Raw genomic sequence first — 24585 nt, forward strand, 5'->3', positions numbered from 1 at the left:
TCCCTGTTTGCTATCCTTTATTAAAGGGTCCCACACCATCACGGGACTCCAACCAAACCAGACAGGTCCCCCAAATATAGCAGGAGGCCTGGAAGGGGAGGGGAATGACTTATGATCCACCACACCTCCCTGGAAACAGAAACCCACCACAGACAGACAGACAGACAGACAGGGGCAGGGGAGGAGAACTTGCCTCACTCTTGATTCTCTCCCCCTGGTCCCCATTTGAAAAGGAAGTCAAACACTGGCTACGCAGCACCCCAACCCCCCACCCCTTCCCATAGCAGCGTTTGTGGGACACCCCTCCCCCCTGCAAGGGGTGGCCCCGAGGCAGCTTCCTATCTCCCTTCCTTCACTTTGGTTTGCTCCTGGCAGTTCTGTGCCCTATTCCCTCCTACGGCCTCCAGCCCAGTCACCCCATGTCTTCTATCACCTACTCAGACCTTCTCTGTCATCTCCTGGGCCTCCCTGCCCCAGTTTCTGGGGAAGCAGCTTCTCAGGCGTCTTCTCACCTCCCAACAAGGGGCCCCTGCCAGACCTTCTCTGCCCAGGCAGTGGGACTCACACAGCTGCCCCACTCTCCTTGAGGTCAGGGGCTGAGCGCTGCCGTCTCATCCGTGGGGGTGTAGTGTATGGGGGATAGCGGGGCCCTGGAGGTCGTTGGGCTGGGTACGGTTGAGGCTGCTGGGGATAATAGTTGTGCTTTTTGGGCTGGAAGTGCTGGGGTTCAGGCTGTGTAGAACTCCCACCCCGAGCTCGGCCCCCTCCATCCAGGGAGTTCCTGCGGGGACGGTGGGACCTGCGGGGACTTGGGGGCCTGCGGGCAGGAGTGGCTGGAGGGGGGGTGACCTCCTCAGGGGGTTGGGGTGGAGCTGAGGCTTCCCCAGCCCCCAGCCCCGGCCAGGATTCCCGGTGCTGGGGGTTGCTCTTAAACGGGAAGCGCAGCTTACAGTCGTGAGGGGGCACAAAGCGGGCTGGGGGCCTGCGCAGCCCCCCACCCCGGCCCCCGGAGCCCTGCAGTCCCTGCAGCCGCAGCTGCTCCTGCTTGAGCCAGCGCAGGCGACCACGACGAAAGGCGGGGTCCTCCTCCATCAGCCGGGACACCCGCTCCCAGCTAGACAGGGGCGGTGATGGGGGCCGGGCCGAGGGCGTGCGTTCCCCGGGGGCTGCCTCCTCCACGGCCTCTGACCCTTCGGGGCTGGCCCAGGTGGCCTCGCCAGATTCTTCACTTTCATCCTCATGATCCTGGGAGAGAGGGGGCATGAGAGAAAAGGGGAAGTGATGTGAGGAGAGCTGAGACCTGAGGAAAGTCAGAAGGACCTGGGGGTGGGGGGCTCTGGATGTCAAAGGGTCCTGAGAAGGGCTCAGAGACATAAGATAGCAGAAAATGAGTGGTTTCGGAGCACAAGCTCAAGAGCCAGATGGTCCAGTGTTAATCCTGGTTCTGCCACTTCCTAGCTGTGGGATCTGGATGTTGGGCTTCTAGCCTCTCTGTCACACAGGTTCTTCATCTGTAGAATGATGTCAATAATGACAGTACCTACCGTATAGGGTTATGGTAAGAATTAAAAGGGTTAAACCGTAAAGTACGCAGAACAGCACCTGGCATGTAGTAGGTACTCAGGTAACTATTTGTTGAATAAATTCTGTGCTAAGCACTCTTCTAAGCAGTAAACAAAACAGAAAGAAAAAAGACCTGCCTTCATGGAGCGTACATTTTAGGGGGGTGAGACAGCTGATAAACAAATTAATACAAAAATATATAACATGGTACATATATTTCAATAAAAAGCTATGTGTGTGTATACTTATATAGTATGTCAGATGGAGAAAAAGAGAACAGGGAAGGGGGAGATAGGGAAGCTGTGGGAGGACAGCCACAATGAAAGGATGGGACGGGATTCACGGAGAACTTATCATCTCAGCAAAGACCTGAAGGAACTGAAGATGTGAATGCAGTGAACACCTAGTAGGAATGCTTTCTAGGCAGGTGCCAAGGCCTTGAGGTAGGAGCGTGCCCAGGGAGCTCTTTCATCAAGGAACCAGGAATGAAGTCAAAGGACTTCACCATGAAAGTAAAAAGACAGCCTACAGAGTGGGAGAATATATTTGAAAACCATATATCCAGTAAGGGTTTAACATCCAGAATATACAGAGAAATTCTACAACTCAACAACAAAAAATAAACAACCCAATTATAAAATGGGCAAAAGACCTGAATAGACATTTCTTTTTAAAATATATACAAATGGACCCTGGATACTGTGCCAAACATTAGGGACACCCAAATCAATAGGCCAAGCCCTTTATCTTGAAGCTTGCTCTTGTGAAGCTCCTATAGGAGAAGCTTAGCCTACCTATAGGTGTGCCTAAGTCACTTCCAGAGGGCCTCTCTTGTTGCTCAGATGTGGCCTCTCTCTCTCTCTAAGCCCAACACTGCAAGTGAAACCACTGCCCTCCCCACTATGTCAGACATGACATCCAGAGGTGAAAGTCTCCCTGGTGGTGTGGGAGATGATTCCCAGGGATGAACCTGGCCCTGGTACAAGGGGACCAACAATGCCATCCTGACCAAAAGGGGGAAAAGAAGTGTAACAAATAAAGTATCAATGGCTGAGAGAGTTCAAATAGAGTCAAGAGGCTATACTGGAGGTTACTCTTATGCAAGATTCAGTTAGATATTGCTACCTGTCATAACTTCCAAATCCCAACCAAAACCATTTCTGCCAATCCTGAATACCTAGGGGCATTATATAAGTTTCTACAAAGGTTCCATGCACTAGGGTAACTTTCCAGAAACCTACAACCTCCAGATGGGTCTCTGGACCAGATAAATCCTGAAATGCAGAGGGGCCCAGTCCTTCCAGAACACCAACTAGTTCCATTCCCCTATCCCATATTATCCACAGTCCCTTCCAACGTGAAAAAGTTAGAATGGGCAAAGCCCAAAAACTCCTAAAGAGCGAGGAAAAGATCAAAGGTAATGGTGGAGTTATACAGAGAAGGCCAAGTTTAACAAATGAGTATGAGTCCTGAATCATTATACTGATGTTTCTTTTAGCCTCCTAGAAGAGCCAGAAATAAAAACCTAGAATTGTGGCATTGCAACCCATACCAAACTCTAAAATCTGTTCTACAACTAATTGTTGTAATGTAGTGTGAAATTTATTCCTTTTATGTATATATGTCATTAAAAGGAGGAGTATAATAAAGAAAGACAGGATTTAACAAATGAGTGTGACTGCTGAATCATTAGATTGATATTTCTGTTGGTCTCCAGTGTCTTGGAACAGCTAAAAGAAAGAACAAAAAATCTTGCAACTGTAACCCACACCAAACTTTAAAATCTGCCTATAACTACTTGTTAAAGTGTACTTGGACATTTATTGCTTTTTTCTATATTTATTTCACAGGGAAAAAAAAAGTATATATATATATATATACACACACACACACACACACACACAAATGGCCAATAAGCACATGAAAAGATGCTCAATGTCATTAGCCATACAGACAATGTAAATTAAAACTACAATGAGATCCCATTTCACACCATGAGAATGGCAATTATAAAAATGAAAAATAGGTGTTGCAGAAGATGTAGATAAATAAGAACACTCATTCATTATTGATGGGAGTGTAGAATGGTGTAGCCACTGTGGAATACAGTTTAGCGGTTCCTCAGAAAATTAAGTATAGAATTAACCACATGACTTGGGAATTCCACTTCTAGATATATACTCAAAAGATCTGAGGGGGGTGCAAGGGTGATTCAGTGGTAGAATTCTCACCTTTCATGCGCGAGACCCAGGTTCGATTCCTAGACTATTCACCACCACTACCCCCCAAAAAAGAGAGAGAGAGCAGGGACTTGAACAGATATTTGCAAAATGATGTTCATAGTGGTGGTGTTCACAATTGCCAAAAAGTGGATGCAACCCAAGTGTCCATCAACCAATGAATGGATAAACGAAATGTGACACATACATACAATGGAATATTATTCAGCCATAAAAAAGAAGTGAATTTCCAGTACATGCTATACATAGATGAACCTGGAAGACATGTTGAGTGAAATAAGCCCAACATAATAGGACAAACATTACATCTTCTGGGTAACTTTTCTGTAAAGCCATAGCCGCTCTAAAAAATAATGTTTGTTTAAAAAAAAATAGAGCCGGCCTGGGTCTTTGGCATGGCAGGCAAGAGTTCTGCCACTGAGCCACCGTTGCACTTCATTATTTTTTTTTTTTTTAATTGAGGGCAGTGGAGCAGGCAGCAGGGGCTCCCTACCTGAGTCAGGGGGATGACCCTCTCCATGCGCAGCATGCGGTCCCTCAGGGCCTGCAGCTCGCGGTCCTTGCTGCTGTTCTGCAGCTTCACCTCCTGTAGAATCCCCGTCAGCTTGTCGATGTGAGCCCGGAGGTCCTCCACCTCCGCCCCGCGGGCTCCCTCCTCGCCGCCGCCACCTCCACCGCCACTGCCCTCCTCCTCGCCCACCGTGTCCCAGACATCCCGGGCCACGGCCCTCCAGGCGTCTCCAGGGCCCTCGGGCTTGCCATAAGTGCGACACAGCTCCCGCATCTTGAGGGCGGCCAGGGCCTCGATCTCAGCCCGCCCGTGGCGGAAGTCAGCCAGCGCCACCTCGTAGCAGATCTCCTTTACCGCCTGCATCTTCAGGTCGGCCATGGTGGCCCAGCGGGGGTCTTTGCCCTGTAGCCGCCGCCGCTGGGGGATCTGATAGACCCTGCGAGGTGCCCTGCGCTTGCCGCTGCTGGGCAGACCACAGCGCTTGACAATGGTCTGGACTGTGGTGGGGGGCAGCTGCTCCCGCAGGGAGGAGATCAGCCGCCAGCTCTCCTCGCAGGAGCGCTTGTCGGAGTCGTCCCCGCTGTCAGAGTCTGCATACTGGGGCCAGAGAGAGAGAGAGAGAGAGAAGAAAGGAAGGGGGAGAAGGACACCCTGGAGCCCATGAGTCCTGGCCCAGTTTGCTGGTTTCCAGAGCTGCTCAACCCCTTTCTGTGTGTCCGTGGGCAGGGGAAGGCTGCTTGACCAATGCTCAACTACAGCAGAGCAAGAACACATGAAATGTTCTAAAAAATGATCACGCTGATGATTATGCTACTATGATATTGTGAGCCATTGATTGTACACCATGTATGGAATGTTTGTATGTTAAGACTGTTCCTGTTTGTATGTTTTTTTGGTTTGATAATACAAAATAAATAAGAAAAAGAAGAATAGCATCTACGGCACACTACATTCTGGAGATGTCCATAAGCAAAGCACTTAGAACGGTGGCTGGCATGGGGGAAGTCATCAATAACACCAGCTGTGGCTATATCAAGTCTGGGATTTTGGGGTATATATTATTGCTCAAATGAGGTTAAAGATTTAAAAGTTCTTAAAAAAAATCTTAAATGCAGTACAGGTGGTGCTCAGATATGGTAAAATCATAATGGTGGCACAATCGACTGGAGTCTGGGAAAATGCAGGTGAACTAGGAGGAACTTTAGTTCCCTGCACACAATAGCTTCCTCGGTAGGCTGCATTTCTCTCAGAACTTTTTCCTCCTAGACACCAGCCCTACCCTTTGTCCCCATCCCCACTTTCCACTCTGGCTTGGCCAGAGCGAGTTGCTCCTCTGCCCCCTGACCCATCTCCAGCCTCCCACCCACACACTCCACAAACCCCACTGCTCCCCATACCGCTCCCGCCACTGCATTCCCCCGGCCAAGCCCTCACCAGTCGCTGCTGCTCCAACAGCAGATCAGCCTCCTCCTTTTCTTTTCGGTACTGATTCTCCAGATCCTGCAGCCTGGGGTTGGGCAGGGAGGGAGGAAGAGCTGCTTGGGGTTTAGAAGCCACCTCAGTGGGGTGACTGACACCAGGGGCAAACTGGGGGCTAGGAGGGGCAGCCCTAGAGGCCACGGAACCTGAGTGCCCTTTCCTCACACCTCTTCTCCATCTCCAGCTTGATGTCAATGCCTTGCTGCTCCAGCAGTTCCTTCTGGGCAAAGTTCCAGTCAACGGGTTCAGAGGGGGGTCCTGGAGGTGGAGGGACCCCTCGTTCCCGTTCCAGCCGTGCCTGCTCCGGGTGATTGAAGCGGAAAACATGGTTCTTGCCCATCACAATCCTATTTCCTGGAGATGGAAGGAGGGAAATTTAGACTGGCTGCCTCACAGCAGCACCCCCACCCCTACACCCAAACATATAGAACCTCAGCCGTAGGTCCGAGAGGCCCTGATACCTTCTCTCCCATCACCCCAACTCTGAAGGCACTCAGAGCTGAAGGCTCCCTGGTTGACCCCAGGAGCCACCCCTATCCCTGGGAGCCAGAGGGGATTGGGAGAACTTGATATTCTTTTCCTGTATCCCAGGGGCAGCCAGAAGACTCAAGACCTGGTGCCTTTTTCTTTACTTTCCAGTTTATTCTTCATACCCATGCCATTTCCTATTTATTTCAGGGTCTTGCCCTAGGATTCACCCAGAAATTTCTGCCTCAGGTTTCCTATATAGAACCATGTCCCATACTCTTTGCAGAACTTCTACCTGATTTCAACACCAATGGCTCCATCACAAGTTTCCCATTGACATATGTCTCGGCTCCTTCGCAAGGCTCTAGTGTGACCACCACTGAACAGAGAGAGGGAAGAAAGGGAAAGATTAGACGCTAGGGGAAAGTAAGTCACAGTCACACTTGCCCACCTTGCATCAATCCCCCCAAAAATATACATGCACCAGCAGGTCCAACCCTCAGTACCTGTCGGGGTGCCAAGGCCCCTCTGGTGGCAGGCAGCACAGAAAAGGAAGAGCAGAAGGAGGGTTAGAGCCCCAACAAGAACTCCCAGAAGCCTTTGCAGTGGCTCCCTACTCACCCTCCACCCCCTCCTTGGCTGCACCTTCAAAAACCAGAAATTCTCAGAAGGCTTCATTCCTCATGTCCAGTTGGTCAACAGACCCTGTCATTTCTGTCTTCTACATGTCCCTTCCTTTCTAACTAACATACCCCTGGCCAAGTCTGGATTCCTTCAGCAGGCTCCAAACCCATTTCTCTGCGTTGCTACATCTAGTAAACTGCCTTCTTACTAATCTTCTCAAACATCACTGTTTCACAAGACAAGATAGAGTCAACCCAACCCACACAGATATGGAGGTGCTCCTCTGTAAACCAGTGAACCTGCCACTTGATGGGGGTCTGAAATGCTCCTTGCTCGCAAGGCGTGATGCCCTGTATCACAGAGGAAACCCTGAGTTCCAAAGATCCAGACTCTGCAACTCCTAGGTTGAAGGACCCTGAGCAAGTCACCTACCTTCTGTGAGCTTCTCTAAAATGGGACAATGCAACTTTTCTTTACAGTTATTGAAAGGCTCAAATAAGTAAACCATAAAATGATATTCAAAAGTAAGTTCTTATTCTTGTTCATAATAAAAGTAATAGAGAACAAGAAGTAGAATTAACTGTTACACAAGGCAGAATATGGAATATCTGAACCACAGGTACCAATGATGTGATGGGAGAATAAAGAAAGTGAAGCACTCAGTTTAGAGGCAGAGGACTGGAAATGAACAGGTGAAAGTGGTAACTTTTCAGTCGACCCTTGAAGGGAGACATGGATTTCAAAGGGCAGAATTGACAGAAGAGAGGAAGAGGGTGAGGTTGGGCAGAGAGAGAACAAGGCATCACTGTGCAGCTGGGGCGTTTTGGGAACAGCAAGGGAACAAGGTGGTAGAAGGATAGGGTGGGGGTCAGGCTAGCCCCACCCTTACTTTCTTATGCCCCCAAATTCATTCATTCATTCCCAAATATATTGAGTACCTACAAGAGTGCCAGGGACTCTTTAAAGGTCCTGAAAATACAGTTGAGATAAAAAACAAAAATCCCTGCTCTCATAAAGCTTACATCTGGCTGGTTAGACAGATAATAAACAGATAAAGAAGCAGATAAACTCCAGAGGGAAAATGATGCCAGTGGCTCTGTTCCAACATGGTGAGGACAGCCTTCTTCATGGCTATGAACCCACAACAATGTGGACTGAGCAGCCTGGGCAGAGCTCAGGGTACAACCCCTGGAGCCTGGCATCCAATGCTCAAACCCAATTCTGCCATTTCTAGCTGTGGAGTCTCATGCATATCACCCAACTTCTCATTTCCCTCTGTGAGCTTGTGGGGAAAAATGAACAAAGGCACAAAGTCAACCTCTATCCACGCCCCCTCCTCTCTGCCTGTCTTTGGTCTTAAATCTGCCCTAAAGAACAGAGGCCCCAAACTGACGGACCTTAGAATCCCACCCTTTGAGACACAAAATCAGTGGCTGCTTTGGCTGTGATTTAACCATCGAGTGCCTGTCTCATAGCCCCAAACGTGTCGTGAGTGCCTTGAGAGTGGGCTCACTCCATGGGCCTTGCATGGCTCCAGTTACCTCCCCAAGCAGGCCACTTGGGGTAGCTGCATTACGGGAATAACTCTCTGGGCTGAAATGATTCAACAGCGTTTAGCCCTCAGTGCCCAAAGCATCTGCTGCCACTGGGGACTTGAACCACACCAGTATGAGGGCCTTAATGGGTTGGCCCTGAGCCAGAATGAAACCCCACAGGCTTTGAGCCCGAGCTGTAAGCCACAAGAGTGTTTACTCTTCTTTTTAAAACTGTGCTGACCACACACCGCCCTGTTTCCCTGGCCCCTTGAAGGTGTTAGACTAGGCACTCCTTCCAGATTTCTGAGGCACACAGTGTCTATGCTGATGGAGAGCTCGATACGCAATGTGTCCTCTCTGCCCTCCCTCTGCAACTTGTATTCATAAAGCGTGATGATTTCACTTGGGGCTAATTGGATCCAAGTTATTCAGTTTTTTAAAGTAAATGAACCAGAACAAAATAATGACCTCAAAATATGCCTTGCACCACATAAGTACTGTTTTGTTGATGTGTCCAACAGGCTACTACCTTCACCTGAAGGCCAGTGATTCCTAAAAGCTTTTGCAGCTACAGCCATATAAATGCTCAAGGTCTCAGAAAGATGGAAACAGATGGATACATAGACTGTTTAACTCCCAGAAACCTTTGCAATCACAACTGGATAGATGCAGGTTTCCCACAGAGACAAATTCAGATATCCCACTGAAACAAATATAGGTTTTCATAAAACAACAACCAAAAAAAAAAAAACGGCCATTTTAGGCAAAAGAAATCAAGGGGGAGGGCAGGCTCTCCTCTGCACCAAACTCTCACTGTATGTGTGCCACAGTGTCTTGCTTCTGCCTTGGGGACCCTCCCCACTCTCTGGTCATTGCAGCTGTCACCTCTTTATCTGGCAGTATCCCGAATGCCCAACTGGGCCTCTGTAATCAGTGCTGTGGGGTGGAACATGGGACCTGACTCTCTCCGTGTCTGGCAACTCTACTCACCCCTTCTGCCATTACCTTCTCCATCTGGCTGTGGGATGCTCCGGAACAGGCAGTGTTGCTCCCGGATGAACTGCCCGGTCAGCTTGATGTCTACATCTACCTGGCCGACCCTAAGGAAGCAATGGCCAACATTTTCTCAACATGTGCCTAGGCACTTGCCAAGCCCCAAATAGACCCAATGAGCCAAAAGCAATCATTCTTATTTCACAGATGAGGAAACTGAGGCTCAAAGACCTGAAGTAACTTGCCCAAGGTCACACAGCTGGGCAGTAGTGAAGTAGTAAACTCAGGTCTGCCTGATTCTAAAGCCCATGTTCTTGGGCCCCCATGTTAAAGAGCAAAGGGCAAATGTTCAAAGACTCCAGGTGACTGACTGTTTGTCACCTGGGGTAGGATGGGCCTTCCATCCACCCTGAGGGCTCACTCTCCACCACCCAGTGATCTCCAAGGACAGCGACAAATGCCTTGGTGGGAAGGGAAAGGGCACTCTCATACTTTTAACTACAGGAGGTGACCTTAGAGGCACTGAATCCCACAGCTTATCAGAATCAGCCAGTGAAGCCCCCTGCCCTCAGCTGCTAAGCCCACCATGTGGGCACAGCCCTCAATAACATGAAGCTTGGGGCCACGTTCCCCTTCTCCTCCGCACCCCACCCCACCCCAGAAATTCCCACCATGAATGCCCAAAGCAAGGGCTAGCAATGACGTGGTCTAAATTTCCCACCAACTCCTCTGCCACAGTAAATCAGGAGCTATTCCCACAAGGGCCAGATCAGTTTGGTCCCAGGAGGCGTCTCACCCTAACCAAACTGGTGGGTGGAAGCAGGATGGCCTCTGAGCAGGCAGGCTTGACAACTTCTCAAGAAGCCCGAGGGCAGGCAGGGCTGTGGGAGCAGCTTTCCAGAGATCCATGGTGTCTCCAGGGAGGTCACCAGAAAAGGGGATCATCATTGTGGCTGTCCCTCTGCAACCACACCCCAAAAGGAGAGGCTGGCCCACGGGCCACTGAGTAAATGCTACCTGGTGATGCCATCTTTGATGTGGTAGAGCAGACATTCAGACATCAGGGGGTCCTCATTCAGGTTCACCAGGTGGGGAGTCTGTTAGGGAAAGGAGGGTGGTCAGGGGACGGAGTATGAAAGCCGGCTAGGGGTGCCACAAAGAGGAGGTAAGGGAAAGGAGCATCGAGGGGAAGGAGCATTGGGAGATGCCCCTCCAGGTTTGAGTGCAGCCTGCTGACCCCTCCCCTCACTCATGGAGAACTCTCCCACCCTCATTCCCTGCATATCCCTTCATCTAGAGGAACGTGAGGCGTGCCTTTGGTTCCTGCCTCTCAGATGCTCTTATTTCCTTTGGTAATGAATCACCCTGGCCTGACCCACCCTTTCTTCACACAAAACAGGACCAACAAAACTTGGCCCCTTCCAAGTCAGAAAACCTTCATGAGTCCCCTTTTCTGGGAGAGGCACTCTGACCCACACTCTTCCTGAATGGAAATCTTGGAATCCAGATGCCCTCTCCTCTTCTTTCCCGATACTCCGTCTGTCCCCAAGTCCCATAATTTCTTCCCTCAAAATGTATCTTGCAAAATCTGGAGCCATGAGGGTGCTGACTCAAGAGACTGGTACTTCCCATCTTTCATTACAGCTTGAATTTCTTCAACGCATATATTATTTTCATAATAATTTAAAAATTAAAAAGTATCACTTCAGTTTAAAAGAAACCAACCAACTCGTTTCCTGCATCTGACACCCTGGCTCTCCCAGGAACCTGCCCCTCCCAAGGCCTGTTTTACCTCATGTCAGGGTCACTGCAGCTGCCACCTAGTGCTGTCCCTACTCTAATCCTCCCCTCACACCTCACTGGTCACCCTGCTGCTCCGCGCTGAAAACCCAGCTTAACTGCTTCCCCCAAAGCACCTTCACCTGAGTTCTGTTTCTTTTAATGACAGCCCCACTCTCCTCTGGTAGGTAGCTCAGAATAGCCCACAAGCTTTGTCCCTGCCACACACCCCTTATGCCACCAGCTGCCAAGCCTGGTGAAGTCTCCCTCCCCACTGTCTGCTGCCTCAGCCCACAGAGGGCCACCCCCTCTGCACTACTTTAGCTAAGGCCTGCCTCTCTTCCTGCCGCCTGCATGGGTCTCCTAGATTCCGGTTCACACCACACCTAGGCCATCTCATTGCTTCTCCACTCAGACTTATCCAGCTGCCACCGCAGGTCCACTCGACTTGAATCCTGCTTTTTACCCTGGAGTCACTGGGTCTCCACATCAGGGTCAAGCCCAACTGTTCAAGCCCCATTCTCAGGCCTCTTGCTCCTCCTCTGTGCTTCCATCCAGTGGATTGCTCAGCACTCACTCCAGAAGCTTCCTGCATCCTCAACCAGTCATGTGAGCTGACGACATGTTCCCTCTGCCTGGAACAGTCTCTCTCCCAGCCCCACCTCCATTCCCACCTGTCAAAGTCGTTCACCGCCTTCGTGTTCTACTCAGTCTGTCTCAAATGCCACTGCCTCCATGAAGCTTTCCTGAGCCTTCCAACCGAACAAACGATCCCCTGCTTCTTCCTGACAAGGATCTACTGTGAGCTTTCTACATGTAAGACCCCAGGGAGATGGTAGGTGGGACCCAGAGATGAGTGAAACCCAGAAGCTGCAGTCCTGTCAGTAAGGAGATCAGTCACCTCAGGAGATAAGACTTGGTATAGAAACAATGTTACAAGTGAGAATCTGACATCTCAGAGGGTTTCTGATCTTTTCCATCCCTCACTTGGTCCATCCATCTGTTTCCAGAGAGCTGAGGGCCATCGTACCCAGGGAGGGCCTCACATGCAAAGATGATCAAAGTAGAACTATGGGAGCCCAAGGGGAATCAGAGACTTCACGGAAAAGGCAATGTTGAACTGATCTCTGAGAATAAGGAGAACATGGACAAGCAGAAGGAAGAGCAATCCAGATGAAAGGAAGAGTTTGCACAAAGGCACTGTGGCAGGAAAGCACAGGGTGTAGAGGGAATACAGCGAATAGTTGAGACACCTATTTCTTTCTTTTTTTTTTTTTTTTTTACATGGACAGGCACCGGGTATTGAACCCGGGTCCTCTGGCATGGCAGGCGAGCATTCTTGCCTGCTGAGCCACCATAGCCCACCCCCCCTATTTCTCTGGACCCCACCCTGAACAGTGAACCCAAAGCTGTTCCCATGGTGGACACAGCATGTATCAGGTGGGTGTCCCTCTACCAGGCACCCCAACCGTCACTGTTGGAACATTTCTTCTCCCAAGGAACACTCACGTCTCCTGCCCACCCTGCAGTCTCAGGCCTGCTCTGGGAACAGCAAATACTGATGGGCTCTGACAGTGGAAATGAAACTATCCCTGGGGAGAGGGGAAGTGATTTAGGGCAGTGCTCTTCAATCCATGCTCAGCCCTGGGATTCTTTGTTCAAATGAAACCTTACCTAGAAGCCGAATACCCAAGCAGATAAGCAGGAGACGCTGAGGGCAAGTCTGTGGTGGGGAAAGAAGCTCCTGAGCCAGGTTTGAAAATCACTGATTTAAGAAGCCCTTAGGTATGGCAGTGGAGTCTGACGTAGATCAGGCTTTCCCTAAGGGTCTTTGCTCTCTCTAGGACAAATCTGTAGCTTTTTTTTTTTTTTTTTTTGGTGTCATCCTCACCAGACCTGCTTCCCCTGGACATCTAACACCTTTCCCTTCTGAACAGAGACACCTCTTCAACATAGAAGGTTTATGCTCATCCTCAACACCTTGAGAAAAATGCAAAATTAACCTATCCTAAGACACCTTTTCTCACCAATCGGATGGTTAAGAGAAACAGCGCACACCGGGACACGGAGACTGATGAGTGCAGGCGGGAAGTTTACTGAGCTCTCCCAGGGAAGGGGGTCTGAAGAGTAGACATCAGCCCACCTCTGGGAGAGTACAGCATTATATACCCTGTGTTATGTGGGGCAAGGAGGGGTTCGTCTAACTGATGAGTTATTTTATGATCAGTGGGGAATTAGGGTAAAGAGAAGTGGCATTTTTGGATAGGTAGCAGCGCTCGGTACTGGCAAGAGGTTTAAGGGCCAATAAGATACTGTTAGGTTTCTTTGCTGTCCTCGGGAGGAACTGGTGGGTTGCCTTCCAGCACGTGGGCTATGGTTTGCTTAATCAGTCATGTAGGCCATGGATGGGGGTTGTTGTTACAGGGAGAGAAGTCACAGCTGGTCAGTCGTCGCCAACTTTGTGAGGGGGAATCTCTAATACGAATCAACAAAGATAAAAGACTGATAATGTAGGATGCTGATGAAGGTGAGGGAAAAAGGGCCCCCTTGTACACGGCTCTTGGAAGTATAAGTTGGTATGTTTGTAACACTGGAGGGCACTTTGGCAATGTATATCAAAATTTAAAATGGCTACTACGAGGCCCAAAATCTCCACTTCTATCAAAATTTGTTTGATAGATGATGGACCTATTTATAAGGCTATCCACTGTAGCACTGATTGTGATAGCAAAGAATTAAAAACAAGTAAACACCCATTGGTAGGAAGCTGGTTAAAAAAATTATCCTCCATTTGTAAAATGGAATATTCTGACACAAGGTAAAAAAGTTGTTCATATGCTGATAATACACTGCTCCGTAAAAAAAAGCAGAGTACAGTGTACAGTACATCACCACTGCCATCACAAAAGGAAGCTATGTGTGTGTGTAATTATATGTAACACATGCCTGCAAATGCATACACTCTCTAGAAGGCCACATCAAGAACTGACAGCAGAGGTTGCCTCTAGGAGAGGGAAGGAAGACTTACTTTCCACGGAATACACCTTTTAGTATTATCTCAATGTTCTCTGTTGTGTGTACTACCTTCGCAAAAAGAGTATCAAAAATGAAACAAAATCTCCCTCCATTTTGTCTCAGGCTTTAGCAGGTGGCATCTCCTAAGCAATGTCAAGCCCTTCTGAGAAGAGAGTCAACCATCAGTTTCCCCACCCTTTGGCCTTTCCTTCAATCCTGCAACTGTGGTGGAAGTGCCCCAGCTTCCAGGTGTCCCCAGGTGAAAGTTACATGAAGAGCCATCTGCAGCTTACCCCAACCCCACCTCAAATCTGGCTGTGTTCAAGGAAAGTTTACCTCCTTCAGGAGAACCCAAATCCCTGGATCTCGCAGCCTTGGACTGGCCCCCTCAAATCCACGTCGACCATCCATCCACAGCAAGGCAAGCAAACCCTTCTCCCTTTTTCAGATTCCTGCTCAATGATGCCTGCTTTTGCAGTCTCCCAGGCAGATGAGGCCTTACCCTATTTAGGGAAGGGCCTCCTTCCAGTAACCTGCCTCTTCCAGGTAGCCCCCAGGGACCCAGAGCAGAGTATCTGACTTGGGGCCTGATCCTATTCTGCTTTGTGCATTGGTCCAAAACAGGCTTGGCTGGTGCTCTGGTAGGAATGGAAGATCCTGCTCTTCTCAAACTGGCCCGTGTGTGGTCCCTTCATCAGCATGCACCAGGACAGCCAATATGCTTCTGACTGGTCAGTCTCTGTGCACACTGGTTGGTAAGTATTTTGAATATCATTCCTGCCTCCAGGAATCAATCCTACCCTGCTTCCTTTCTCTCAGCAGAGATTAACTGAGCACTAGGATTGTCCAGGCACCCCATGACTACTTAGTCTGATGTTCTTGCTCTTCTCTATCTCCTGAATCCCATTCATCCTTCAGGCTCCACATTCCAAACTACCTTCTTGGAAACCAATTTCCATATATCTCTGGGCCATGCTACTGCTTCCTTCCATCTTCAGATTCCTTGTTGCGTTTACAACCCCCTTCTTAAGAGTTTAGTCCTTACTCTTCCTGTATTCCCTCTACAGACTTGCTTTCCCAAGTTATCTTTCTTTAAAATGTATTTTCACCTTTTTTTTTTGAGTAGGTAATAAAAGCACAGCGTACAAAATTCAAATCACACGAAAGAGTACAGCGAATATGTCTCTTTCCCAACCACTCTCTAATCGCCCAGTTCTACTCCTTCTCCTCAGAAGTAACCATATAACCAACTTCTCATGAATCCTTTCAGAGATAAAGTCTATGCATGAAATAATATACACAAATGTGTGTTTGTTTGTAAATATATAGATTCTAAGCAGCTCTTGAAATCCCTCCAGCTGCAGGAATCCTGTCATCCTTCCTCTTCCCTAGACTCCTTGGTCACAGGCACTTGACTCTAGATATCTATCGGAAGGACAATGGAGGTCGTCGGAAGGCGACAGAGATGATGAAGGGACGATTCAGAGGTTATCACCCTACAACCACCAACGCTATTTTCTCAGCATCCAGGGCTCTATGGATCTCCTCACCGGATCCTTCACTCACCTTCTTTGGAGAGAAGACGCCCACAGTTCCCCCATCCTCCCGGACAGCCACCCCCATCTCAGCCAGCAATGCTTCTCTGTGGGCAAAAGACAGGCAAATGTTGGTTGTATCATCACAACCCATACCCTCTTCCTACCCCTGCAGGGCTTCACCTTTCTTGCTGGGGTACCAGCTGTCAGCCCCAACCCCTCACACCTCTCCATCCTTAGGGCTTCTGTCTTGCGTAGCTTCTCCTCCCAGGTCTCGTTCAACTCAGCTATAATCTTCTCAGTCTCCTAGGGGTACAAGGACAGACAGAATCAGGACTGACTAGAAAAAGCACCTACTGGAAGCCATGCTATTCCTGGAATTCCTTCTTCCTCTTAAACCCCAGCTTTGGAGAATTACACTCCCAGCAGCCCTCCAGACCTCCACCCCCTTGCCAGCTCTAGCTTCCCACCTGCAGTCTCTCCATGGCCTCCTCAGGCCCAATGTGGGGCTCTGCATTGGGGGAGAATGATGATTCCAGCTCCCCATTGTGTGTGGGGGGAGACGAGGGTGAAACTGGGGCAAGGGGAGCTGATGTAGTTGGCAAAGTACCTCCAGGACTCCCCTCTTCCACCTTCAGGCCTGGGAAGGAGAAAAAAGAAAAGAATTGATCAGAGACATACAGCCAAGAGCTTCACAGAGGATGAGTCTGAACAGAATCTCAGAAGACATCTGGTCAACCTCCCACCAGGTAGGAAGTCCTCCTCAGACAGCCTTGCCAAATGGGCATCCAGGGTCTGCTTGTATACCTCCAGAGCTGGAGAACTCGTTACTGAATGAAGCCACCAGTTCCTTTCATTTTTAGATTATTCTCAGTGTCAGAAAGTTCTTAGCTATGCTGAAGTGAAATCTTCCCCATGTCATGTGTACTCACTGTTTCTAGTTCTCCCCTCTCTGCTAAAAGAGACTACACTGCTTTTTCTCCAACATGACAATGCCTCAAATGTTGGAAGAAAGCCGTCAGGTCTACCTTATTCTTCTCTTCCCAAGAACTGACCCCCTTCTCCCCTACTGTTCCAAGCCCCTCAGTATCTGGACTGCCCTCAATGGGATGGACCCTAAGACTGAATGCAAAATCCCTATTTGACTGGGTCAACATGGATGATGTACCTTCTCATATGACAGCTGCTTTGTATTAGTGACACTGGGCATCACATTTTAGAAACCATTCCACTGTTAAGCTTATGGGCACCTAATGTTTTTATGACAATGTCTACCAACGTGGGTACCCCACCAGCTGAGTCTTTTTTTTTTAACCCTCAAAATACATGTTTACGTGACAAATGGACATTTATAATTTTGTATGTAAAGTAAACCTTTGGAAAAGTAAAGTCCTCAAAACAAGAATTAGAATTTAATACAAGATCATTGTTTAAATACATAGTTCCTCAATTAATTATACCCTAGTCTTTTTTTTGCAAATTTAAGTTCTTCTAGTAAATTAAAAAAGGAAAATAACAAAGCTTGGTTTCTTTTAGATTCTGATTGATTCCTTATTTGCCTCAAACTAGCACTCTTCCTTTATTTATTTGTAAGCCTTATGTTAACAAGGATAGGCCCATGCAAAAGATTTCTTACGCTGTTGTTAATTATGGTGCATTCAGGGTCTTGGAAATCTCAAATTAAATTAAATGAAATAAGATTTTAAAAAAGTAAAGCAACCTCTAACCTACTAGCCTATTTCTAATGATTTATTTTTTGAAGCACAAATGCAGGACTTACTTGTGTTTCCCTCCTGCATTTCATTAGTTCTGCGAACCTGTTAAGGTCCCTCTGAGGCCTAACTCTCCTCCAGAGAATCAGTCCTCCCAGGTTTGTAACATCTAGAGGCATAAGTTCCCGCTCCGTATCTATATCCATGTCACTGAATGGCTTTGTGGTGAGTAATCCCTCCCTGGCCCCAGACTGGGCAAGGCAAGTGAGGAGGGACAGGGTGAGCCAAAGGACATTCCTATTATCCCTTACCTCCTAGGGCAGAGGCCGAGAGTCCCTGAGCCATCAGAAGTTCCCGCAGTCGGGCCACCTCCTCCTGCAGCTCTCGGATCAGCCGGGCATTGGGGTCCTCGTTGATGACAGCGTTGCAGCGGATCTGCTTGGTACGGTCGGCATACCTGCGGTGAGGAGGGAGGACCAGAGCTGGTAAGGCCCAGGCACAGGGAAGTCTCGGTCTGCTGCCTGGCTCTCTCTCTCTCTCTCTCTCTCCAGGTCTCAGGACACTGTCTTGTGCCTAGGGTCCTGCTGGGCAGTCAGCCTCTGAACTCCTGGCACCTAATGTTTGCAAAACCTAATGTTTGCATGCTGCCCCGCCCTGCCAAAGCATGAAGCCCCACCTGAGGGTGCTGAGAGTCTCCTCATAATTGATGTCAGCGGGGCTCAAGGCTGCAATCATTGCTGTGCGTGAGTTCCCACCTACGAATGGAGAGGAGAGAAAAGCTTTAGCAGGGCTGGGCCCTAAGGAAAACTAGACCGGACCATGGGGTCAAGAGGGTATTAATGTATAGGCAGGGGTCGGACAGAGTCACTGTGTGAGGCAGGGTGAAGCCAAGACTTATGGAGCTAACCATGAAATGTGGTGGTCAGCATGAGGGGGGTGAGGTTCAGGAGACACCAGAGATGTGTGGTACAATCACAGGTCAAGTGGGAGGAGGATGAAGCTAGGAGTGGAAGTGGGGTCAAAGAGGGGTTATGAGTTGCCTGGTCAGTGAGGTCTTTTACTTGGCAGAGAGTGGCTTGGTCTCAACATCAGGAAGTCTTCAAAGGATAGTCCCTGGGTCAGTGGGACAGTCTATGGGACAACTGTGGGATTTGTCAGACAGCTGAAAAGGGGTTAGAAGGACAATGGCAGAGTCAGCAAAGAGGAGGAGCCCCTCACCCAGATTTTCTTTGAGCAGCCAGGTGAGCACAGAGTCCCTGTAAGGGATAAAATCCGACTTCCGCTTCTTTGATTGCTAGGGGATGGAAGGGGGAAGGGGGTCAGGATGGGCCACCCTCTTTGTCCTCTCTCCAAGAGCCCTACCCCCTCCCAACCCGCAGGCCTCACCATGTCCGCGAGAGCCGAGATCACCTTCCCTAGAGTCGTCAGGGACTTATTGATGTTGGCACCTTCCTGGAAAAGGAAAAGGAACACAAGGAATGAGACCTTCCTCTCAGTCAAAGCTACTTCCTGTTTCTTCTCTCCCCAACAAGAGGCCTAGGTTATGGTTAGACACCCCACACACAGCCTGCAGCGCTGCCCACCTGCCCCTCTGAAGCCACTTACCTTCAGGCGCATGCCTCGAGCTCCTGAGGAGTCAGCCCGCTCACTCCCAGCAAGGTCCACCAAACTGATCTTACTAACCTGGGGGTCAGAGGAAAGAGGCAGGAGGTAACTGGGCTCCATGGGGGACAGGGAAATCAGGGGAATACCTACCCAGCAGGGATCTGGGTAACTGGCAAGGAGAAAACCCAGGAGGCAGTGAAGGAAAGCAACAAGAGAACATAGAGTATATAAAGACAAGAATGAGGAGGTGATCACTTATTCATTTGTCCATTTATTCATTTACAAACATTTCCATGCCCACTATGTGCCAGGACAGAGGACACAATGGGATCAAAGCCCTGCCCTGACATGTCTAGTAAGGACAAACAAGCAAACAAGAGATAATGATACACCCATCTGATGGGGCAAGTACAGGGTATCTGGAAGCCCACAGAGAGGAGGAACTCAACCCAGAATGGACAGGGACGGGACCACGCCCTCTCCCATCACATCACTGTCCCTGTTGCTAGAGGTTTAGGGGAGGGGTCCCACCTTCTCCGAGTCTAGCCCAGTGAGCTGGTCGTGGCAGCGCTGCGTGAAGACGATGGTGAAGACAGCATGAGATCGACTGCTGGTCTCATTCATGTTGGTGGCAGCCACGGTCCTGAGGGGAAGGGAAGGGTCACTGGGGTGCTGCCTCTCCCCTTCCCAACCCTGGCTCCCTCTCCTCCATGCCATCAGCCGTCCTCACCGCGCCTTATTGCCACAGTCCATGAGGTCAGCAATATCTGCGTAGGAGGTCACAGCCAGTTTAGACAGGTCCTGCACATAGGGGCCCAGGATGGGGTGCTCCCGGACCCGTAGAGAGCCCCGACTCTTGGGGTTCAAGAGGTCTCGTACCCGTTCACAATAGATTTCCATATAGCTCACCTAAGAGAAATGGGTATAAAGTTGTAAACAAAGCTAGTGATTATACCGACAACGATACTAACTCTAAACCCCATGAGCCGTGATACAGGTAACTGAACATTTACGATGCTCCAGGCACAGGGCTAATTCTGCATAAGCTCACTCATTCGATCCCCCCAACAACTCTAGGAGGGGGCTCCAATCGTTATCTGCATTTCACAGATGAGTACACAGAGGCACTGAGAGACTAAATCATTTGTCCAAAGTCAAAACCTGGATCCCAGGCTGTCTGACTCCAGTGATTGCCTTCAGTCTTAATTACTCTGCTCTCCTGCTTCCCTGCCCAGGGATACCAGTCCCTTCCCAACCCCTCACCAAGATGTGGCCTCACCTCCACAGAATAGGATAGCTCAGCACTCTGGTTCTTACTAACGCGGGAGAAGAGGTCCTCACAGAGCTGGGAGGGAAAAGGTGCACAGAGAAGCAATCTGTAGCTCCTGTTCACTTCACAACAGACCCATGCTGGAGACCAGCCCCTACCCCCACGTGGCCCTGTTTAGCCCTCCCCATTGCCCTGAGGAAGGGGGTATAGCCATTTTACAGATAGAAAACTGATTCTCAGAGAAGTTCAAACATGCCTAGTGTCACAGGCTAGTATTCAGTGAGCCAGAATGCACATCAGCCTGTGTACAAGGCGGTCTGCTGCCCAGCCAGAAGGAGTTATGGTCAACTCCCTGTGAGCCACAACTGGCTTTTTCTCCAATCAACACTTGGACTACCTCCCATAGCCTGCAGGGGAACCATGCTCACAAATAATTATGAGGCAAAGTAAAATAGTAGTGAGTGGTATGACCCTTGGCTCTTCTCACAGAGCCTCACCATCTCTGATGGGGGGAAAAGACCCCTCCCCAAAGAGCCCTGGGTGTTCAGATGACAGCTAACACCTACCCCCATCACATCCCCTATCACTAGCAGCCTCAGAAAGCCAGGTTTCTGCTCTGTAATCCTTCGATCCCTGTCCTCGCTCCCCTGGAGGGCAGCTGAGGGCAGGTGTGTACCTGAGGCACGATGCCCTGCTGCCCAGGCTCCTGCCGCCCCATCATGGTGTAGGATTTCCCAGCCCCAGTCTGCCCGTAGGCAAAGATGCACACGTTGTAGCCTTCAAAAGCATGGAGTAACATCTCTTCTCCGATGTCCCGATACACCTGTTGTTGAGATGCAAACTGGGGGTCCTCGGCCTGGATGAAAGGGGGGGGGGGCAGAGAAAGACAGCAGGAAGCTCTGGATGACTTTGTCCTTATTCCTAGTATCCAAGAGTCCTGCCCCCACATGGATGACTACCCAAAGGTACTGGTCTCTCCTCTCCCCTCTTACGTTCCTAATCATCTCTGAGACTTTCATCCAGCCCCCTGCCAGTCCAAATTGGGTCTGTCTCTCTTTTCTGGTACCAGTCATAACCTTAGGGTCCCACCCATCTCTACCCAGGAGTCCTGATCCTCCTAATCCAGTCCCAATGCACCCCTCGAGCTCCTATTTCCCAGCAATGCCCTCTCCCCAGGATCCAACCCCCCTGACTCCCATTGCTTAGCTCTACTACTAGTTCAACAACCTCACCGAAGTGTGTGACCAGTAAGAGTAGTCGAAGGTGAAGCTTTTGGGGACATCCTTGCTCTGTTTGGGATTGATGATGGCTGAGGGGACAGAAAAGGGCAAAGATAGGAAAGCCGAGGTCAGGTTCTTCTAACATCTCCCCATCCCCACAAGTCCCTGGCATTCAGGCATGCTCCTCACCACCTCTGTCCCAGTTCATGTCTCCCCTTTAATACTCCCCACCCCCTCCAGTCACCAAAGCTAATTTTGGCCTCCTAGGACCCGCCTCCCCCACTGAGCTGCCTCCTAAGATTGGGCAATGGAGGGCTCCAGGCCAACATTCCCCCTCCCAGGGGCCAGGAGCACAAAAAGGCCACACTGTCCCAGCCCCCGCCCTTACAACTAGCACCTGCTCTGTGCCCAGTACGGCCCTCCTTTTGCGCGGCAGGCCCAGCCTTCCCTGCCTGAGCCCAGCCAGCCCCCTGGGACTCACTCACAGGTGGTGTTGCCCTGCATGCTGACCACACACTTGGCATCCCGGCTGGTCTCACGGGCGTTGAAGGGCCGAACTCTCACTGCTACTTTCACCGAGGCACCAGCCATGGCTCCAGAGACTCCCACCCTTCTCAGCTAGAGGACAGAGAAGGGATGGTGAGAGCTGCTGGGGGGACCGGGACCTCATCTCTTAGCTTCTCCCAGGAATTTCCCACCCCCCTTCCCTGGCAACCTAGCCCATCAAGAACCCAGTTCATGTTCCCCTAGTCTTCCTCCCAAATGTCATTCTCCTCAGGGACTCCCGGAAGTGTTCCTGCCTCTCTCCCCAGCCATATCCCAGCTCACAGGGACCTGGGCCTTCACCCGAGTTACCTGGCGTCCTGGCCCCAGACCAGGGGGGCGGAATCAGTTCTGGCTGCCACCGGCCCTCGTAGGGGGAGCCCCATCCTATACTTGGGGCCTGGCCACGCCAGCTGGGGCTGTAGGGGACACCCTGGTTGTGGGGGAAGAGTGGTTAGGAGGCACCTGCGGCTCAAGAGACATGTCTTGGACATGGCTGGAGGGCAAGGGGTGGGGGATGTTGGGAAAGGTAAGGATGGCTGGCCGTCTGGAATGGCTGAATGCAATGTGAATCCAAGGGCAGGGGCAGTGATATTTTTATTCCTCATCACTCAGAGTACTGAACATTTAGATAGGGATTGGACAGAGGGAAACTCAGAGAGAGGGATACAAGGGCAGAGACACTGGGGGTGGTGAGAATGGGAGAGAGGAGGGGCATAAAGTCAAGACCCCAAGAAAATGAGGGATATGAGAGAAGACAAGACTGAGGTCATGCTATGGGAAGGAAGGAAAGGCAGAGAATATCAAACATAGTGGTGTTAAGCGGGCTGGGAGGGGAACTCTGGGACAAAAGCACAAGTCAGGACCCAGGAAAGAAGTGAGAGGACAGGAAACCCCAAACACAGATCCTGACCTAAAACTCCTCACAGGTCCAGCAAGGGAGCAATAGAAATCAGCTCCCACTTAATGACCCCAAAGGACCCCAAACCACTATCATGCTAGGTCTTGCCTCATCAGCCTTCCCGGGCAGGGCATGGGAGGTGTGAGGGGTCTGCTATATCCCAGAACAGGAAGGGAGCAGCTGAGATCACACAAAAGGGAGAGATAGCAGATGGGCAAAGTCCAAGGGTAGAGGTGCAGAAGAGGACTGGGTTCCACAGGGCCTGCCTTATGGGCCCCAAACCCCTCACCCAGCCCCTAGCACTTCCTCCCCAAGATCCAGGACAATGGGCAGGGGAGGGTGGGGTCATCCTGTCTTCATCCCTACTAACTCCCAGGGCTCCTCTATGAGGGGAACCTAGAATACCTGTATCTTTATGGAGTAGGGGCCACTAGAGGCTTCCCTGAAAAGGGACAGAGGGGAAAGGAAGCAGGCCAGTCTCAACCCCTGCCTGGGGCTAGCGCTATGGCGTCCATTCAGCCCTGGGGAAGGTGCCAGGCTGGAACTCAGGAATGTGGGTGATCGGGTGCTCACACCCTGGGAGGAGAGGCAGAGAAGCCCACGCCCACGGAAAGAAGGGTGGAGGACTGGACGGAGGTATCAGGGATGCCCTCCCACCCACCCCCACTCCTGTGACCCCAAAGGACCGCAAACCACTGTTATGCTAGGTCTTGTCTCACAGCCTTCCTGGGCAGGGCATGGGAGGCATGAGGGGTCTGCTACATCCCAGAACAGGAAGGGAGCAGCTGAGATCACAGACGCTGTCTCAGGAAGTACAGCCCTGACCTCCAGCTCCTGACCAGGAGAGGGAAGGGACACTGATGGGGCAAGCAATGATGATGTCCCTTGTGGCTTATGGAGCAAGGAATGGGGTGGCAGGGCTGACGGATAATGGGGTAAAGGAATAAGGGGGAAAGGACAAGGGTCTGCTGTCGTAGTGTAAAGAGGTAGTGGGGTACGGGAAAAAGCCTGCGACTGGGTGGGGCCGCCAGACCCAAAAGGGGACTTCCGGCCACCTGTACTCTGCCCACCCGATAGTTCTCAAACAGGCCTCGCTCGGGCCTCTCTGGGTGGCCATGCGGATCCCGTCCTCCTGTCCAGCCAACCGACGGCCTTCCCGGGCCTGGCACCTCTCTCCGCCTCCGCGGGACAAATAGCACATGATCCCGGCTCTTGCGCTCTGGCCGGCCCCCGCTGGGTCTTGGAAACGGGGACCCCGGCTCCCCGCCCCCCCAACCTGGCACATTCCTGTGCGGCGCTCCCCCCACCCCCAGCTCTCACCTCGGCGCGGTGGGGCTCCCGGAGCAGTTTGGCAGAGGGCACAGGGACAAACTTCCCGGGAAGCGGGGAAAGGAGCGGGAGGAGATCCGTGGCTGGTTCGGGACTGCCCTCGCCCCTCGCTGGGTCCCCGGGCAGCGGGCGGCGGGCTCGCGTCCCGGGGGCGGCAGCAGCAGCGGCGCCAGCGGCCGGCGCCCGCCCGGGCAGCGCGAGCTGGGGCTGCAGCGAGGGGCGGGGGACCGGCGGGCGCGTGCGCGGGCGGGCGCGCGCAGTCC

The 24585-nt window shown here is 50.9% G+C and overlaps 1 protein-coding gene across 4 annotated transcripts; it reads right to left on the reverse strand.

Annotated features, from left to right (window-relative positions):
• On the reverse strand, positions 1–24494 carry KIF1C (kinesin family member 1C). 4 transcript variants are annotated; one of them, XM_077165646.1, is made up of 24 exons: positions 24314–24494; positions 22405–22525; positions 22035–22167; positions 21562–21638; positions 21006–21185; positions 20339–20404; positions 19790–19968; positions 19591–19702; positions 19060–19137; positions 18841–18906; positions 18673–18748; positions 18131–18209; positions 17766–17911; positions 16213–16382; positions 15969–16048; positions 15774–15849; positions 10431–10510; positions 9411–9520; positions 6557–6640; positions 5961–6147; positions 5749–5821; positions 4504–4911; positions 4297–4389; positions 1–1245 (listed from the first exon to the last, which is right to left on the reverse strand). In XM_077165646.1, exons 3-24 carry the CDS (start codon positions 22138–22140, stop codon positions 562–564), a joined length of 3210 nt encoding a protein of 1069 aa, XP_077021761.1. In that variant the 5' UTR covers positions 22141–22167; positions 22405–22525; positions 24314–24494; the 3' UTR covers positions 1–561. The 4 variants fall into 4 exon arrangements, with proteins under 4 accessions (XP_077021761.1, XP_077021758.1, XP_077021760.1 ...); XM_077165643.1 differs by having other exon boundaries at positions 4297–4911; XM_077165645.1 differs by having other exon boundaries at positions 4297–4911; positions 9426–9520; positions 24314–24493.
• Positions 24495–24585: the final 91 nt, after the last annotated feature.

The sequence above is a fragment of the Tamandua tetradactyla genome, chromosome 6 (genome assembly GCF_023851605.1).
Source record: "Tamandua tetradactyla isolate mTamTet1 chromosome 6, mTamTet1.pri, whole genome shotgun sequence".
In the NCBI taxonomy this organism is placed as follows: domain Eukaryota; kingdom Metazoa; phylum Chordata; class Mammalia; order Pilosa; family Myrmecophagidae; genus Tamandua; species Tamandua tetradactyla.